Genomic DNA, 21,218 nt, shown 5'->3' with positions numbered 1-21,218 from the left:
TTGATGACTACCTTAGGGACAACATTTTTGAAAATGTTTTCTTTGAATGCATATTTTTCTTCTAAATATTTGGTGGTGGTTTTGGTCTTTACTATTTTCTTCGGTGTTTCATATGTTATTGTCCCATTTGAAGATTGGATGGCATTAGTGGGTACATCTCTAGGAGTGGGTATATCAGCACATGGAGAAAGATGGGGTTCTAGTGGAATATATAAAAGTGATCTTATTTCTTAAGTTAGTTAGATCTTTGGTTAATGTGTAATTTCTTTTCTCATTCTTTTTATTGAATAACTCTTGGAAAATTGGATTTTACTTAATGGGGTCCAATTAATTGACCATCTCTTTTATCTTTTTCTACATTTTATTTGTTGTACCAACATTTTTTTAGAGGATGCTCATAGTTGTGCATAGTCAAATGTCTGTTAGCATTTGTTAAGTATTTTTATTAATTTTTTATGTTCCTAGGCCACATATTTCTGGCCTAGGTTAATGACTACATCTTGTTTTAATTGTGTGCCTTTTCTTTTTCACTTGAGCATTTTAAATAATGTTACTTAGAAGTGGATTTTCAATTATTATTTGCGACTGGTGAGATTCAAACCCTGGTGACAGTCGGGAGTACTAACCACTATACTACAACACCTTATTGTTATCTTTAAAATTGTTAATGTACTTGATATGACTTCACAATTATATATATATATATATATATAATTGAACATAGTTTTATTATTCATTATCAAAACCATTTTATATCTAACATATTAAAATCACCGCTTATGTACATCTAGACTCTTGTCCAAATAATTCATTATTAACAAATGAGATCACTTTAAGTGTTCCGGTGAATGAAACTCTATTAAGTGAAATTAAGTTTTGAATTATTAAAAGTTTATAGATAAAAAACACCAAATGGACATAAATTATTTTATAAGTGACTATATTGTAAATTGACTGATATTGCTATGTTTCAAGGCTATAGGAACACAGAGATGTCCAATCATTTGCATATATGTATATAGATATACATGTAAGACTGACCTATCTTATAACTCTTCAAAACAGATTGTGAATTTTTTAGTTAAACTATGATTAATAGATTCTTTAAACATGAGTATGTTGTTGTCGCATTTGATGATTCATATTCATTTATACTATTAAACACTTCCCGGGAATGAAAGTTATAAAAGAAAAAGTTAAGAGTGTCAAAAGTTGAGTAGGAGTCATAGTCATACAAGAAGAGAGAAGTCATCCTGCTCTTTGTATACTATGATACATTGAACATGAATAGTGTTTCGACCACTTGATGAGCGAGAACTGAAAATGCATTGCCATGCTCGGATGGATTATTTGAACAATTCGTTTAATTGAAAGTTCAAAATCAGTGTACAAAAACATATTTGATAATATATATGAATTTTATCATATAATCAAATAAAACATTAAGAAACAAATGTATTTATATTGAACACTTTAGTTTAAAGACAAGGGGAAGATTGAAAGAATTATGTCCTTTAATTTAATGTGTAATAACTAAACTTGGATAGAATAATTAATGGAGATAATTTAATCCAATTATTTTAGGAGTCATAATGTTGTGCTAGAATCAACTATGATTAATATGGTTAAACATATAGTTATTATAATTGAATTCTACGAGGTCAAATGTTAAGAGTTGACGAATTAGATTAAAAGAAAAGATAATATATTATGAAATAAAATAATATACGATCAAAAATTTAATTAAGGGAATGAGTTATGATTTTTAAATCTTTTCTCCTTAAATATTTTAGAGCCTATATATTCAGCCAGCAGCATCTCACCACCCTCTTCCATGGATGAAGGAGCTCTTAAGATATGGAATGCTTCAAATTACAGTATGGTTAAGTCATTTACGTCTCCAAGCGTTTTGTGTGTATAATTCATTTAGGTAGACTTTTCTTCATGTGTTTCTTGTGTATTTTTCATCTAAGTCGACCGGTTACTATTGCTCGTGTCACTATTTTTCATCTATGGTTTGGTCATTCGTGTCTCCTCTAGTTTTTTTATAATTGTTTTTAAGTTTAAAAAAAAACCTTTTTAAATATGTATATTTTCAATATATAAGTGTTTTAATGTAGACTCATAACTGTGTCACAATACTTCTGAAAGTATTCACATTTTTTTAAAATACTTTATAGACAATTTTATTTTTTAATTAGGGAGAACTAGTTTTGACTATTTTCAATGTATCACTTAGATAGAGTACTTTATAGAGACCATTTAATATAAAAGAAATATTTGAATAATTTAAGATCTAAAACTTGATTTATTATTTTTTCTATTGTATCAATAAGTTGTGTTACTACTTGCCTTATCCAATGTAATAAAAGTATTGTATTAAAAATCTAATATCCAATAAAGCAGTTATACACTTTAAGTAGTTATGATTTGTGAAGTTTGTGTAAGTTTCCAACATTATAAGAAAAATTCAACAAGTAGAGTACAAATTTTTACCTATAGTCAAAATGAATGTATTGAAAAAAATATTATACAAAATTTTCAATCTAAACCTATATAAATAATATCCTAAAAATTATTTTCAAAATCTCAATCCCAAAGATGACAATAGACCTTAATAATTAAGTTAATTAAATCATAATATTTATATATTTTATAAACATGAATGCAAATGTTATGCACATTTTGGTTGATAGTTTGTTTAATCAAAATTTTATAGAGTTCATATTCAATTTAAGAAAACATTTTGGGTATGAAATAAATATTTTCCAATTAATTTCATAGAGTTATTCTTTGTACATTGATTTTGTAGGAACAAGTCAAGAAAAAAATTAGAAAATGGTCATCTTAAATCCAAAAGAATAATTTCTCCAAGTCAATTCATATCAAATAATATTTTACATAAATCTTCTCAAATTAGTTTAAGCATACCACTTCAATGTTATGAATTGAATGATGTTAGGAGTTTGAATATTTGATGTTTTAGTGACATTTTTTTCCAGATAAATATACCAACAAATACGTTTTTAGATAAATATTTACTTGAAAGTATAACAGTCGAAGACAAGAGAATCTAACCGGGCTCGTGTGGATTAGTTAGACAGTCGAAGACAAGAGAATCTAACCGGGCTCGTGTGGATTAGTTAGAGGAGCAACAGCGTGGGACTTTTATCTCTGATTAGGTGTAAAGATTTGATAAAATTTTTGCTTTAAACCCATATCCAACAATAGAGCGGTATTGCAATTGATAAGATTAATAAATTAATTTTTAATTTGATGTAGATCTTATTTAAAATTGATGATATCTTTATAGGATAAATATATGAAATTAAAATAAAGTTTTTTGAAATATTAAAATATAAAATTTATTTTAAATTAAGAAATATTTATGTTTGTTTTATATAAGATATATTACTTGCATAAATTCTTTATATGTTATAGAAATATGATCTGCATATAGTTTATTTTATTCTTCTTTTACACGATCAGTGTATTATTTTGTATTTTGTTATTTATTTTAATATTTTAATACAAAGAATAGAAGAAACATTGAAATCCATGAAGGATGCAGACCAATGAAGTTGAAATCTTTAATTTACTGTGTGGACATATATCACATGGTAGAAAACTCGTAGTTTGAAAATTTTAACCTCGATTAGCGTGTTAATTTAAAAAAAATAAAACATTACTTTTAAAACATGTTACTAATTTTGACAACTTTTTAAAACTCATTAAAAATAATTAATTTTGGTTTTAATTTAAATAATTCAGAGATTTAGGTTAATTAATCACAATTTAATTCTTTAAAAAATCATTTAGTTTAAACATAATTAATTTAAAAGATTATTTATTTTGAAATAGAGTTTTCAATAATTTTTTTTTTAAATAAATTAAAGTTGGTATACGTATACAAACGTATTGACTAGAGTTTCTTTTAGTTAGTAATTTGGTGATACTCGGGAAAGGGCTTTCGTGCTTCATCCTCCGCACCCATTTTAAAAAACGGTCTCTACTTATAAAGTTGACTTTTAAAAATCGGTTGTATAACGTTAGAGTTTTATCCGATTATTCTTCCGATCCTAGTCATAGTTCTAGGTTTGAGCTTTATTTAAAATATGAAAACAAAATTTTTTTAAAATGTTGGTACATGTTGTGAATGATAACTAGGGTGGAAATACCTAAAGAATACCCGTTATTTTTAAAGGCATTAGGATTTAAAAATAAACACCAAACGAGCCTTTATCGAAATATTTTTGTGGAAATATCCCAAAAATATTTAAAACGTATTTTCTATTTTTTTGGGATTTTTAGAAAATAATTCGGAGTCCCAAAACTACAAAAATAATTTTGGATTTTAAAAAGTGAAACCAAACAGGTCTTAAGAACGAAGTCCTAGGTCCGGAGTTCATTTTTATCGGTCGAGGTCGAAAGACTCTCGGTCTGGGTCAGGAACCTCTCGGTCGAGGTTTGGGATCTTTGGTCTAAGAACCAAAGTCCCTCGGTTGAGGTGCTAAGGACTCTTGGTACTTGCCTGATCTTACTGGTCTAGGTGTAAAATCCTATCGGTCCTAGGTTAGCATGGGTCTAAGTTTCTCAATCGAGGTGTATAAACCTTTCGGTCTAGGACTAGCTCTAGGCTAGGTCCTTCGGTCCTGCGTTTTGGATTCCTCAGTCCTAAACTTGATATTCTCAGTCCCATGTTTAGAACTCTCAGGCCTAAGGTTAGGGAGTCTCGGTCCCGAGGGTAGGATTCTTGGTCCTAAAGTTAAGACTCTCGGTCCTATGGTTAAGGAGTCTTGGTCTCAAGGTTAGGACTCTCGGTCCTAGATCGGACCTCTCGGTCCTAGGTGAAAATCCTCGGTCGGATATCTCGGTCCTAACTCAAGAACATCGGTCTGAGGTTAATTTTTTTAATCCTAGGATTCAGTCCGGACCGAGGATCCTCGGTCGGATCTCTCGGTCCTCAGGAACATCAAATATTCATTTTTTTTAATTCGTTTTTAGCTTTAATTCTTTTGATCCAAGATCTTGAGTAGCTTCACAAAGATCCATGAAAATGTTGATAATCATCTCAAGGTATCAATCGACCTGAATGATGATCAATATTGTTTAAAACAATTTGTGATCAAAATTTGAGTTTTTAATTTTAAGTTGTTTTGAAGTGAAAGGGATATCTAATAGCTTTCTTATATCAGACCTACTGATTGGTACCAAAATAGACAATGGTAGTTCGTTTTAAACCAATTCAAAAACTCCAAAATTTAATTTATTTTGAATATTTTACATTTTTATCAATTATAATCGGATTGGATCAAACATAATCCAAACAATTGCTCCACATGTTTTCAATCATGTTGTGAAGCTTTTGGGCTGTGGGTCAACATATAACCAAGACAGCAAATTCGTTTTTTTAAATTTTCAAATTCAAATTGAGGTTATTGTTATTTAGATCGATTGATTGGTTCTTTCTATTTAGATAGTTCCTAATAATCATAGGAATATTCATCAATAAAACCTAATTTTGAATTCAAACTTCGACTAAAATGAGAAAAATATTAAAAAAACTTTATGATTATACTCTTTTAATATTATTCAGTAAGAATTTAACATTAAATAAATAAGAAATTATGTTAAATGATCTCATTGTTTATATGATATTTATTATTTTTTTTATAAAATAAAAATTAAAACACCATACATATATAATAATTAGTGACAAAAAAAAATGTAATCATATCTAGATGTAATTAATTGATCATTATCTATTGTAATTTATTCTTTCTCTAAAAATAATTGATCCTTATCTGTAATAATAATTTAATAAATACATACCCATCTTTGAATAATGTGATAACTTACTAAATTTATAAAGTGGTCTTCAAAATATTGTCATATATCAACTAATAGATTGCTATTAAATTTTATTTTTTGGATGGCTATAAATATTTGTGGTATTTGAGGGGTATTGAAGATAAAATTTAGAGTAATAAAAAAGTTGCATTTTCTCTACTTGTTGAATCCAAAAATAGGATGAAAATAGTGACCTTATTCTTATTTCTAATACTAACGATTTTCAATAGCTCTGTAGCTATACAGACACCCCACACACCCGTGCGACACCCCCTTACCCTGCTGAAGCCGCCTACCCTGCCCACGCCGCCTACTCCGCCGACGCCGCCACTACGCCTACGCCGCCAACTCCGCCAACTCCGCCTACGCCGCCAACTCCGCCTACTCCGGCCAACTCCTCCGCCAACTCCGCCTACTCCGCCTACGCCGCCAACTCCGCCTACTCCTCCTACAAACCGCCAACGACGCCTACGCCCCACGCACCCCACGCACCCCACGCGCCCCACGCGCCTCACGCACCCACGCCACCCCTCGCACCCCACGCACCCCCACGCCCCCCACGCACCCCACGCCCCCCACGCAACCCCACGCACCCCACGCACCCCACGCACCCCATGCACCCCATACTCCGTGGAGACCCCGTACCCCGCCTAAGCCACCTACCCTGCCGACGCCGCCTACTCCGCCTACGCCTCCTACGCCCCCTACGCCGCCAACTCCCCCTACGCCGCCTACACCCCCTACGCCGCCTACACCCCCTACGCCGCCTACTCCCCTACGCCGCCTACTCCCCCTACGCCGCCTACTAATGTAATGGTCCTATACTTACTCTACTTATTGTTAGAAAATTCATCAAAAAAATGTTTTAATACCAAAGATAATTATTATTTAAATGCATTGGGCTATTGTGCCCAATATGTTTCTATTAAAAAAAACATTTTTTAGATTAATAATTTATATTTCAGTAATTTTTAAAATTTTGATAAGATGTCCTAAACTATATGATCTAATTGCAGGTTAACTAAATTTTACCAAGTGCCAAAATGGTTGTCAAACAAGTTGTGGCAAATGAAGATTTCAGACTTATTTATTTAGATATTTGGTTCAATATTTGTGCTTCTTATTTGTAACAGAAATATATGGATTGAACAAGAAAATAAAATTATTACATTGATGTGATATTGAGATTTATTATTAATCATTTTATTGTTATTATTAACTTTTTATTATTTGATTTAATATTTATCTATTAAATAATTAAAATACCTTAAAATGAAACAAAAACACAAAATAATCATAATTATATATACAATTAATTATTATTTAAGATAATTGATCATTACATCTAACATTAATTTAATTTAAAAGTTAAAAAAATATAATCCAGATGTGAAAGAAAGTTAAATTTTATTAACTCAAAAAGTTAAGATTACATAAATAACATGCTTTGAAATTAGTGTCATAAATAATTATTATTAAGAAGTGATTTTTAATATTAATGTCTAACTACTAATAGATTGCTATATTTTTATCTACTTTGTTTTAGTTGTGTCGAATTGTTATAACGATTTAGGCGCCGTATTAACCGCACACAAATATATTTTTAAATTTTGTTATAGATAGTTCAAAAAGTTAATAAGATAGTTCTAACTTATATGCATTCTTTACTATTATTTGATAAGTCAATTGCGCATTTGAGTTGTCACAACAAAACAAAAAGTTTATTTATTTTTGTTAATTCTCGAAGCGGATTTCGTGAGTCCACTCTTACAAGAGTAAAATAAGCTAAATAGGCTTACACTATTATTAAATTAGTTTCATTTAGATTAATCATTGGCACCAATCCCCATTCTCTCTATTTTATTTCTTATTTGAGATTCAGGCTGCCAAGATCCATATTCCCAATCGCAGCAGTAGTGGAAATAGCAACCGTGGAGCAGCGACAATCCAACGGAAGACCTATAATCATCCATTAGTTTATTTAATCAAGGTAAGTTTTTGTTATAGTTATGTTCTAGTTGTGAATCTTTTGTAATTGAGATTTTAGCTTAGAGACTTTCACATTCTTCGGCCCTTAAGACAATATTTTCAATTTTCTAAGTCACACTTGCATTATGGCTCAATTTTCCGTCCAAAAGTACATACCTTTTTCAGCCTCGAAGATTTCGTTACAAAATTTTATCCCGAATAGATTTAAAATCCAATTTCCATTTAATTTAATGTGCAATTACTAACTTGAATAGAACAACTAATATAGATAATTTAATTAAAATTATTTTAAGAATCTTAATGTTTTTCTAGAAGACAACAATAATTAATAAGGTTAATCCACTAACTATTATAATTGAGTTATAGGTTACATACTAAAAATTGATTATTAGTATATATTAGATTTCATTATTAATATTAAATAATATTATTTATTTATGAAATAAAATAATATATAATTAAAGGTATATAGCTATTGAATTAATATTTTAAGGAATATTATTTATGTAAGAAATAAATAATATATAGTTAAATTTGTTAATTATGGAATTAAGATTTAAAAAAAAATATATTATTTATTTATGAAATAAAATAAAATAATATATATATATATATATATATATATATAATAAATTAAAGGTTAATTAAGAAATGAGTTCTGATTTTTGAATCTTCCCACCTGAAGTATTTTAAACCTATTTATATGATAGATATGTCAAGAGCTCTGTGACACATAAAGACATGTGACACATAAAGACAGGAGTATCATTACTTTATGAGATGTAATTAGTATAGAATCAATATACCAAATCATAGATCCAGTAACATATAAATTGCTTTTTTGCCAACATTTAATATGTATTACAACCTTTACAAATTTTATTTTACTTTTTATATATATATTTTTTTAATTTCTTAAAACAATTGTAGGTCATGGTTCATAAACTAGGGTAGGTCTTCTAATCGGAGTGGGTCAAACAAGATAGAGGTTACTCAAGTGAGCCTTAAATTTCTTCCCCACTCTGCTCTCTCTTTCATCAAATCTAATTGATTCATCGATCGATCAACAAGTAATGGCCTCAAATTTCACTGATTCTCAACTGAAATGGATGTTTCTCATCGATGATTGAACATGGATTCAAATCTTATTGTGTGTTCGCCGCCCTCTTTTCTAATGGTTGCTGCAAAGAGGATCATAAGCTTCTTCAGGTTCTTAGTTTGTATTTTGTTATTTTTCAATCATTATGTGTGTTTCCATACGAGCATCGACCAAACACCATGTTTAGGGGAAATTAGAGAAAACATTTGATGTAGGGTTCATTTCATTTCGACTGCTACTTTTTCATTCACTTTAGGATTTTCTTATCTAGGCGATCAAGAAATGGTCAAATCTAGTGCGTACATATAAGATATTGTCTCAAATGAGAGGAGTGAAGGATTCCAGATTTTCCTGAGATAAAACAAGAAAGAGTTGCAACACACGTGGAAAATTCTCAAGCTAAAAATTGCTTGCAGTTCCCAGTTGCTCATTGATATATTTTCAAATAGTTGGTACCTTCTAATAGTATGAACATATTGCAGAATCTATAATGTATCTCACAAGCTAAAGATGATTGCACAACTTACAATCTTCTAGAAGTTGCTAACCTTGATAAGGTGTCCGAAACAACTACCGGAAGCCACATAATACAAACACCTCAATTGTGTGAATCTAAACAACCTAAAAGTACAAGAGAAATCAATCATATTGATTTGTGCAAGAGTTTAGCTTTCGACAATGTATTATTCAAAGCATCAAGTGTTCTTGAGATCGTACAAAATCCCTTGACACTACATCATTTCTTACAATTCTATTTCACTTTTTTTAAATTTATATATTTGCATTAGAATATATCTTAGAAGTTGATGATGATTGCACAAGTTCCAATCTCCTAGAAATTGGTAACCATAAGAAGTTGTTGACAATATTTGATGCCATTCACAAAGAACAAACAACTCAATTGGTTGAATTTTTAGAATGTGAAAGTACAAAACAATGGACAAGATTAAGTTGTGTAAAAGCTTAGCCCAGAACCATGCATTTATTACAAGTATCAAAGTTGGTCCTCTTAAAGGTTATATGTGTCGTGTTTTAGCCCTGCGTCGTTCTAATGTCACTGTAAAGCTTGATTCACAACACAAAATTTTTACAGGTTGATGGAAGTTCTATATATTCTCTCTTGTATCTTTCCTTGTTGTTATTTTCATATCTTAATTTTCTTTTTGCGGTTAAATGTGAACACCTAACAAAAGTTCGTGAAAAGAGTGATGCTTATTTTTCAAGGTTCTATTTATACCTAGTAAAACACATAGTTTTTTTGTTTTTATATAATGAAGGATTATTTTTTTTTCTAACACGTTTTGCTTCTTGAAGTAAAAATACTGAGACTGCAAAGCCCTTTGATCTTTGAGGACTCAAATGATTTAGAAGGTAGAAACATGCAGAGCTATCTTAGCATTAATATCATGGATTTTTTTTTCATTTAATGGTATCGACTTTTGATCCATAATTATTGTCTAATATATTTTCATAAGTTCATGTTAAAATGTCAACTTGAGCATTGTGTTATGTTATGAGCTTGTAAAAGTATTTTTATTAATTTTTTATGTTCCTAGGCCACATATTTCTGGCCTAGGTTAATGACTACATCTTGTTTTAATTGTGTGCCTTTTCTTTTTCACTTGAGCATCTTTAAATAATGTTACTTAGAAGTGGATTTTCAATTATTATTTGCGACTGGTGAGATTCAAACCCTGGTGACAGTCGGGAGTACTAACCACTATACTACAACACCTTATTGTTATCTTTAAAATTGTTAATATACTTGATATGACTTCACAATTATATATATATATATATATAATTTAACTTAGTTTTATTATTCATTATCAAAACCATTTTATATCTAACATATTAAAATCACCGCTTATGTACATCTAGACTCTTGTCCAAATAATTCATTATTAACAAATGAGATCACTTTAAGTGTTCCGGTGAATGAAACTCTATTAAGTGAAATTAAGTTTTGAATTATTAAAAGTTTATAGATAAAAAACACCAAATGGACATAAATTATTTTATAAGTGACTATATTGTAAATTGACTGATATTGCTATGTTTCAAGGCTATAGGAACACAGAGATGTCCAATCATTTACATATATGTATATAGATATACATGTAAGACTGACCTATCTTATAACTCGTCAAAACAGATTGTGAATTTTTTTAGTTAAACTATGATTAATAGATTCTTTAAACATGAGTATGTTGTTGTCACATTTGATGATTCATATTCATTTATACTATTAAACACTTCCCGGAAAGAAAGTTATAAAAGAAAAAGTTAAGAGTGTCAAAAGTTGAGTAGGAGTCATAGTCATACAAGAAGAGAGAAGTCATCCTGCTCTGTGTATACTATGATGCATTGAACATGAATAGTGTTTCGACCACTTGATGAGCGAGAACTGAAAATGCATTGCCATGCTCGGATGGATTATTTGAACAATTCGTTTAATTGAAAGTTCAAATCAGTGTACAAAAACATATTTGATAATATATATGAATTTTATCATATAATCAAATAAAACATTAAGAAACAATGTATCTTATATTGAACACTTTAGTTTAAAGACAAGGGGAAGATTGAAAGAATTATGTCCTTTAATTTAATGTGTAATAACTAAACTTGGATAGAATAATTAATGGAGATAATTTAATCCAATTATTTTAGGAGTCATAATATTGTGCTAGAATCAACTATGATTAATATGGTTAAACATATAGTTATTATAATTGAATTCTACGAGGTCAAATGTTAAGAGTTGACGAATTAGATTAAAAGAAAAGATAATATATTATGAAATAAAATAATATACGATCAAAAATTTAATTAAGGGAATGAGTTATGATTTTTAAATCTTTTCTCCTTAAATATTTTAGAGCCTATATATTCAGCCAGCATCATCTCACAGACCCTCTTCCATGGATGAAGGAGCTCTTAAGATATGGAATGCTTCAAATTACAGTATGGTTAAGTCATTTACGTCTCCAAGCGTTTTGTGTGTATAATTCATTTAGTCGACTTTTCTTCATGTGTTTCGTGTGTATTTTTCATCTAAGTCGACCGGTTACTATTGCTCGTGTCACTATTTTTCATCTATGGTTTGGTCATTCGTGTCTCCTCTAGTTTTTTTTATAATTGTTTTTAAGTTTAAAAAAAACCTTTTAGATATGTATATTTTAAATATATAAGTGTTTTAATGTAGACTCATAACTGTGTCACAATACTTCTGAAAGTATTCACATTTTTTTAAAATACTTTATAAACAATTTTATTTTTTAATTAGGGAGAACTAGTTTGGACTATTTTCAATGTATCACTTAGATAGAGTACTTTATAGAGACCATTTAATATAAAAGAAATATTTGAATAATTAAGATCTAAAACTTGATTTATTAGTTTTTCTATTGTATCAATAAGTTGTGTTACTACTTGCCTTATCCAATGTAATAAAGTATTGTATTAAAAATCTAATATCCAATAAAGCAGTTATACACTTTAAGTAGTTATGATTTGTGAAGTTCGTGTAAGTTTCCAACATTATAAGAAAAATTCAACAAGTAGAGTACAAAGTTTTACCTATAGTCAAAATGAATGTATTGAAAAAAAATATTATACAAAATTTTCAATCTAAACCTATATAAATAATATCCAAAATTATTTTCAAAATCTCAATCCCAAAGATGACAATAGACCTTAATAATTAAGTATAATAAATCATAATATTTATATATTTTATAAACATGAATGCAAATGTTATGCACATTTTGGTTGATAGTTTGTTTAATCAAATTTTATAGAGTTCAATATTCAATTTAAGAAAACATTTTGGGTATGAAATATATATTTTCCAATTAATTTCATAGAGTTATTCTTTGGACATTGATTTTGTAGGAACAAGTCAAGAAAAAAATTAGAAAATGGTCATCTTAAATCCAAAAGAATAATTTCTCCAAGTCAATTCTATCAAATGATATTTTACATAAATCTTCTCAAATTAGTTTAAGCATACCACTTCAATGTTATGAATTTGAATGATGTTAGGAGTTTGAATATTTGAGGTTTAGTGAAACATTTTTTTCCAGCTAAATATACCAACAATATGTTTTTTAGATAAATATTTACTTGAAAGTATAACAGTCGAAGACAAGAGAATCTAACCGGGCTCGTGTGGATTAGTTAGACAGTCGAAGACAAGAGAATCTAACCCGGGCTCGTGTGGATTAGTTAGAGGAGCAACACGTGGGACTTTTATCTCTGATTAGGTGGTAAAGATTTGATAAAAATTTTTGCTTTAAACCCATATCCAACAATAGAGCGGTATTGCAATTGATAAGATTAATAAATTAATTTTTAATTTGATGTAGATCTTATTTAAAATTGATGATATCTTTATAGGATAAATATATGAAATTAAAATAAAGTTTTTTGAAATATTAAATATAAAATTTATTTTAAATTAAGAAATATTTATGTTTGTTTTATATAAGATATATTACTTGCATAAATTCTTTATATGTTATAGAAATATGATCTGCATATAGTTTATTTTATTCTTCTTTTACACGATCAGTGTATTATTTTGTATTTTGTTATTTATTTTAATATTTTAATACAAAGAATAGAAGAAACATTGAAATCCATGAAGGATGCAGACCAATGAAGTTGAAATCTTTAATTTACTGTGTGGACATATATCTAATGGTAGAAAACTCGTAGTTTGAAAATTTTAACCTCGATTAGCGTATTAATTTAAAAAAAATAAAACATTACTTTTAAAACATGGTTACTAATTTTGACAACTTTTAAAACTCATTAAAAATAATTAATTTTGGGTTTAATTTAAATAATTCAGAGATTTAGGTTAATCAATCACAATTTAATTCTTTAAAAAATCATTTAGTTTAAACATAATTAATTTAAAAGATTTTTTATTTTGAAATAGAGTTTTCAATAATTTTTTTTTTAAAATAAATAAAAGTTGGTATACGTATACAAACGTATTGACTAGAGTTTCTTTAGTTAGTAATTTGGTGATACTCGGGAAAGGGCTTTCGTGCTTCATCCTCCGCACCCATTTTAAAAAACGGTCTCTACTTATAAAGTTGACTTTTAAAAATCGGTTGTATAACGTTAGAGTTTTATCCGATTATTCTTCCGATCCTAGTCATAGTTCTAGGTTTGAGCTTTATTTAAAATATGAAAACAAAAAATTTTTTAAAATGTTGGTACATGTTGTGAATGATAACTAGGGTGGAAATACCTAAAGAATACCCGTTATTTTAAAGGCATTAGGATTAAAAATAAACACCAAACGAGCCTTTATCGAAATATTTTTGTGGAAATATCCCAAAAATATTTAAAACGTATTTTCTATTTTTTTGGGATTTTTAGAAAATAATTCGGAGTCCCCAAAACTACAAAATAATTTTGGATTTTAAAAAGTGAAACCAAACAGGTCTTAAGAACGAAGTCCTAGGTCCGGAGTTCATTTTTATCGGTCGAGGTCGAAAGACTCTCGGTCTGGGTCAAGGAACCTCTCGGTCGAGGTTTGGGATCTTTGGTCTAAGAACCAAAGTCCCTCGGTTGAGGTGCTAAGGACTCTTGGTACTTGCCTGATCTTACTGGTCTAGGTGTAAAATCCTATCGATCCTAGGTTAGCATGGGTCTAAGTTTCTCAATCGAGGTGTATAAACCTTTCGGTCTAGGACTAGCTCTAGGCTAGGTCCTTCGGTCCTGCGTTTTGGATTCCTCAGTCCTAAACTTGATATTCTCAGTCCCATGTTTAGAACTCTCAGGCCTAAGGTTTAGGAGTCCTCGGTCCGAGGGTAGGATTCTTGGTCCTAAAGTTAAGACTCTCGGTCCTATGGTTAAGGAGTCTTGGTCTCAAGGTTAGGACCTCTCGGTCCTAGATCGGACCTCTCGGTCCTAGGTGAAAATCCTCGGTCGGATATCTCGGTCTAACTCCAAGAACATCGGTCTGAGGTTAATTTTTTTAATCCTAGGATTCAGTCCAGACCGAGGATCCTCGGTCGGATCTCTCGGTCCCTCAGGAACATCAAATATTCATTTTTTTTAATTCGTTTTTTAGCTTTATATCTTTGATCCAAGATCTTGAGTAGCTTCACAAAGATTCCATGAAAATGTTGATAATCATCTCAAGGTATCAATCGACCTGAATGATGATCAATTTGTTTAAAACAATTTTGTGATCAAAATTTGAGTTTTTAATTTTAAAGTTGTTTTGAAGTGAAAGGGGATATCTAATAGCTTTCTTATATCAGACCTACTTGATTGGTACCAAATAAGAACAATGGTAGTTCGTTTTAACCAATTACAAAAACTCAAAAATTTAATTTTATTTTGAATATTTTAATTTTTATCAATATAATCGGGATGGATCAAACATAATCCAACAATTGCTCACATGTTTTCAATCATGTTGTGAAGCTTTTTGGGCTGTGGTCAACATAATTAACCCAAGAACAGCAAATTCGTTTTTTTAAATTTTCAAATTCAATTTGAGTTATTGTTATTTAGATCGATTGATTGGTTCTATCCTATTTAGATAGTTCCTAAATAATCATAGGAATATTACATCAATAAAACCTAATTTTGAATTCAAACTTCGACTAAAATGAGAAAAAAATATTAAGAAAACTTTATGATTATACTCTTTTAATATTATTCAGTAAGAATTTAACATTAAATAAATAAGAAATTATGTTAAATGGACTCTCATTGTTTATATGATATTTTATTATTTTTTTATAAAATAAAAATTAAAACACCATACATATTATAATAATTAGTGACAAAAAAAAATGTAATCATTATCTAGATGTAATTAATTGATCATTATCTATTGTAATTTATTCTTTCTCTAAAAATAATTGATCATTATCTGTAATAATAATTTAATAAATACATACCCATCTTTGAATAATGTGATAACTACTAATTTATAAAGTGGTCTTCAAAATTATTGTCATAATTATCAACTAATAGATTGCTATTAAATTTATTTTTTGGATTGCTATAAGTATTTGTGGTATTTGAGGGGTATTGAAGATAAAATTTAGAGTAATAAAAAAGTGCATTTCTCTATTGTTGAATCCAAAAATATGATGAAAATAGTGACCTTATTCTTATTTCTAATACTAACGATTTTCAATAGCTCTGTAGCTATACAGACACCCCACACACCGTGGACACCCCTTACCCTGCTGAAGCCGCCTACCCTGCCGACGCCGCCTACTCCGCCTACGCCTCCTACGCCCCCTACGCCGCCAACTCCGCCTACGCCGCCAACTCCGCCAACTCCGCCTACGCCGCCAACTCCGCCTACTCCGCCAACTCCGCCCACTCCGCCTACGCCGCCAACTCCGCCTACTCCTCCTACAACCGCCAACGACGCCTACGCCCCACGCACCCCACGCGCCCCACGCGCCTCACGCACCCCACGCACCCCACGCACCCCACGCACCCCACGCCCCCCACGCACCCCACGCACCCCACGCACCCCACGCACCCCACGCACCCCATGCACCCCATACTCCGTGGAGAACCCCGTGACCCTGCCTAAGCCACCTACCCTGCCGACGCCGCCTACTCCGCTACGCCTCCTACGCCCCCTACGCCGCCAAACTCCCCCTACGCCGCCTACACCCCCTACGCCGCCTACACCCCCTACGCCCGCCTACTCCCCTACGCCGCCTACTCCCCCTACGCCGCCTACTCCCCCTACGCCGCCTACTAATGTAATGGTCCTATACTTACTCTACGTATTGTTAGAAAATTCATCAAAAAAAATGTTTTAATACCAAAGATAATTATTATTTTAAATGCATTGTGGCTATTGTGCCCAATATGTTTCTATTAAAAAAAACATTTTTTAGATTAATAATTTATATTTCAGTAATTTTTAAAATTTTGATAAGATGTCCTAAACTATATGATCTAATTGCAGGTTAACTAAATTTTACCAAGTGCCAAAATGGTTGTCAAACAAGTTGTGGCAAAATGAAGATTTCAGACTTATTTATTTAGATATTTGGTTCAATATTTGTGCTTCTTTATTTGTAACAGAAATATATGGATTGAACAAGAAAAATAAAATTATTACATTGATGTGATATTGAGATTTATTATTAATCATTTTATTGTTATTATTAACTTTTTATTATTTGATTTAATATTTATCTATCAATAATTAAAATACCTTAAAATGAAACAAAAACACAAAATAATCATAATTATATATACAATTAATTATTATTTAAGATAATTGATCATTACATCTAACATTAATTTAATTTAAAAGTTAAAAAAAATATAATCCAGAATGTGAAAAGAAAGTTAAATTTTATTAAATCAAAAAGTTAAGATTACATAAATAACATGCTTTGAATTAGTGTCATAAATAATTATTATTAAGAAGTGATTTTTAATATTAATGTCTAACTACTAATAGATTGCTATATTTTTATCTACTTTGTTTAGTTGTGTCGAATTGTTATAACGATTTAGGCGCCGTATTACCGCACACAAATATATTTTTAAATTTTGTTATAGATAGTTAAAAAAGTTGATAAGATAGTTCTAAACTTATATGCATTCTTTACTATTTTTGATAAGTCAATTGCGCATTTGAGTTGTCACAACAAAACAAAAAGTTATTTATTTTTGTTAATTTCTCGAAGCGGATTTCGTGAGTCCACTCTTACAAGAGTAAAATAAGCTAAATATGCTTACACTATTATTAAATTAGTTTCATTTAGATTAATCATTGGCACCAATTCCCCATTCTCTCTATTTTATTTCTTATTTGAGATTCAGGCTGCCAAGATCCATATTCCCAATCGCAGCAGTAGGGGAATAGCAACCGTGGAGCAGCGACAATCCAACGGAAGACTATAATCATCCATTAGTTTATTAATCAAGGTAAGTTTTGTTATAGTTATGTTCTAGTTGTGAATCTTTTGTAATTGAGATTTTAGCTTAGAGACTTCACATTCTTCGGCCCTTAAGACATATTTTCAATTTTCCTAAGTCACACTTGCATTATGGCTCAATTTCCGTCCAACAGTACATACCTTTTTCAGCCTCGAGGATTTCGTTACAAAAATTTTATCCCGAATAGATTTTAAATCCAATTTCCATTTAATTTAATGTGCAATTACTAACTTGAATAGAACAACTAATATAGATAATTTAATTAAAATTATTTTAAGAATCTTAATGTTTTTCTAGAAGACAACAATAATTAATAAGGTTAATCCCCTAACTATTATAATTGAGTTATAGGTTACATACTAAAAATTGATTATTAGTATATATTAGATTTCATTATTAATATTAAATAATATTATTTATTTTATGAAATAAATATAGAATAATTAAGGTATATAGCTATTGAATTAATATTTTAAGGAATATTATTTATGTAAGAAATACATAATATATAGTTAAATTTGTTAATTATGGAATTAAGATTTAAAAAAAAATATATATTTATTTATGAAATAAAATAAAATAATAATATATATATATATATATAATAAATTAAAAGGTTATTAAGAAATGAGTTCTGATTTTTGAATCTTCCCACCTGAAGTATTTTAAACCTATTATATGATAGATATGTCAAGAGCTCTGTGACACATAAAGACATGTGACACATAAAGATAGGAGTATCATTACTTTATGAGATGTAATTAGTATAGAATCAATATACCAATCATAGATTCAGTAACATATAAATTGCTTTTTGCCAACATTTAATGGTATCGACTTTTGATCCATTAATTATTGTCTAATATATTTTCATAAGTTCATGTTAAAATGTCAACTTGAGCATTGTGTTATGTTATGAGCTTGTAAAAGTATGTTTATTAATTTTTTATGTTCCTAGGCCACATATTTCTGGCCTAGGTTAATGACTACATCTTGTTTTAATTGTGTGCCTTTTCTTTTTCACTTGAGCATCTTTAAATAATGTACTTAGAAGTGGATTTTCAATTATTATTTGCGACTGTGAGATTCAAACCCTGGTGACAGTTGGGAGTACTAACCCTATACTACAACACCTTATTGTTATCTTTAAAATTGTTAATGTACTTGATATGACTTCACAATTATATATATATATATATAATTGAACATAGTTTTATTATTCATTATCAAAACCATTTTATATCTAACATATTAAAATCACCGCTTATGTACATCTAGACTCTTGTCCAAATAATTCATTATTAAACGAATGAGATCACTTTAAGTGTTCCGGTGAATGAAACTCTATTAAGTGAAATTAAGTTTTGAATTATTAAAAGTTTATAGATAAAAACACCAAATGGACATAAATTATTTATAAGTGACTATATTGTAAATTGACTGATATTGCTATGTTTCAAGGCTATAGGAACACAGAGATGTCCAATCATTTGCATATATGTATATAGATATATGTAAGACTGACCTATCTTATAACTCTTCAAAACAGATTGTGAATTTTTTAGTTAAACTATGATTAATAGATTCTTTAAACATGAGTATGTTGTTGTCGCATTTGATGATTCATATTCATTTATACTATTAAACACTTCCCGGAAAGAAAGTTATAAAAGAAAAAGTTAAGAGTGTCAAAAGTTGAGTAGGAGTCATAGTCATACAAAAGAGAGAAGTCATCCTGCTCTGTGTATACTATGATGCATTGAACATGAATAGTGTTTCGACCACTTGATGAGCGAGAACTGAAAATGCATTGCCATGCTCGGATGGATTATTTGAACAATTCGTTTAATTGAAAGTTCAAATCAGTGTACAAAACATATTTGATAATATATATGAATTTTATCATATAATCAAATAAACATTAAGAAACAAATGTATCTTATATTGAACACTTTAGTTTAAAGACAAGGGGAAGATTGAAAGATTATGTCCTTTAATTTAATGTGTAATACTAAACTTGGATAGAATAATTAATGGAGATAATTTAATCCAATTATTTTAGGAGTCATAATATTGTGCTAGAATCAACTATGATTAATATGGTTAAACATATAGTTTTTATAATTGAATTCTACGAGGTCAATGTTAAGAGTTGACGAATTAGATTAAAAGAAAAGATAATATATTATGAATAAAAATAATATACGATCAAAAATTTAATTAAGGAATGAGTTATGATTTTTAAATCTTTTCTCCTTAAATATTTTAGAGCCTATATATTCAGCCAGCATCATCTCACCACCCTCTTCCATGGATGAAGGAGCTCTTAAGATATGGAATGCTTCAAATTACAGTATGGTTAAGTCATTTACGTCTCCAAGCGTTTTGTGTGTATAATTCATTTAGGTCGACTTTTCTTCATGTGTTTCGTGTGTATTTTTCATCTAAGTCGACCGGTTACTATGCTCGTGTCACTATTTTCATCTATGGTTTGGTCATTCGTGTCTCCCTCTAGTTTTTTTTATAATTGTTTTTAAGTTTAAAAAAAACCTTTTAGATATGTATATTTTAAATATATAAGTGTTTTAATGTAGACTCATAACTGTGTCACAATACTTCTGAAAGTATTCACATTTTTTTAAAATACTTTATAAACAATTTTATTTTTAATTAGGGAGAACTAGTTTGGACTATTTTCAATGTATCACTTAGATAGAGTACTTTATAGAGACCATTTAATATAAAAGAAATATTTGAATAATTTAAGATCTAAAACTTGATTTATTAGTTTTCTATTGTATCAATAAGTTGTGTTACTACTTGCCTTATCCAATGTAATAAAAGTATTGTATTAAAAATCTAATATCCAATAAAGCAGTTATACACTTTAAGTAGTTATGATTTGTGAAGTTCGTGTAAGTTTCCAACATTATAAGAAAAATTCAAACAAGTAGAGTACAAATTTTTACCTATAGTCAAAATGAATGTATTGAAAAAATATTATACAAAATTTTCAATCTAAACCATATAAATAATCCAAAAATTATTTTCAAAACTCAATCCCAAAGTGACAATAGACCTTAATATTAAGTATAATAAATCATAATATTTATATTTTATAACATGAATGCAAATGTTAGCACATTTTGGTTGATAGTTTGTTAATCAAAATTTTATAGAGTTCATATTCAATTTAAGAAAACATTTTGGGTATGAAATATAATATTTTCCAATTAATTTCATAGAGTTATTCTTTGGACATTGATTTTGTAGGAACAAGTCAAGAAAAAAAATTAGAAAATGGTCATCTTAAATCCAAAAG

At 29.4% G+C, this 21,218-nt stretch overlaps 1 protein-coding gene across 1 annotated transcript in view; it reads left to right on the top strand.

The window, feature by feature from the left end:
* Positions 1 to 17,860, top strand: part of LOC124943137 (extensin-like) — a 29,006-nt gene extending 11,146 nt beyond the window's left edge. The window contains exons 3-6 of the mRNA XM_047483692.1: positions 6,081 to 6,329; positions 7,733 to 7,840; positions 16,135 to 16,701; positions 17,780 to 17,860. Coding sequence (XP_047339648.1) covers positions 6,081 to 6,329; positions 7,733 to 7,840; positions 16,135 to 16,701; positions 17,780 to 17,860 — 1,005 coding nt within the window. The remainder of the gene's footprint in view (positions 1 to 6,080; positions 6,330 to 7,732; positions 7,841 to 16,134; positions 16,702 to 17,779) is intronic.
* The last annotated feature ends 3,358 nt before the right edge of the window (positions 17,861 to 21,218 follow it).

This window comes from Impatiens glandulifera, chromosome 6 (genome assembly GCF_907164915.1).
Source record: "Impatiens glandulifera chromosome 6, dImpGla2.1, whole genome shotgun sequence".
In the NCBI taxonomy this organism is placed as follows: Eukaryota; Viridiplantae; Streptophyta; class Magnoliopsida; order Ericales; family Balsaminaceae; genus Impatiens; species Impatiens glandulifera.
This window is presented reverse-complemented; position numbering and strand designations above follow the sequence as displayed.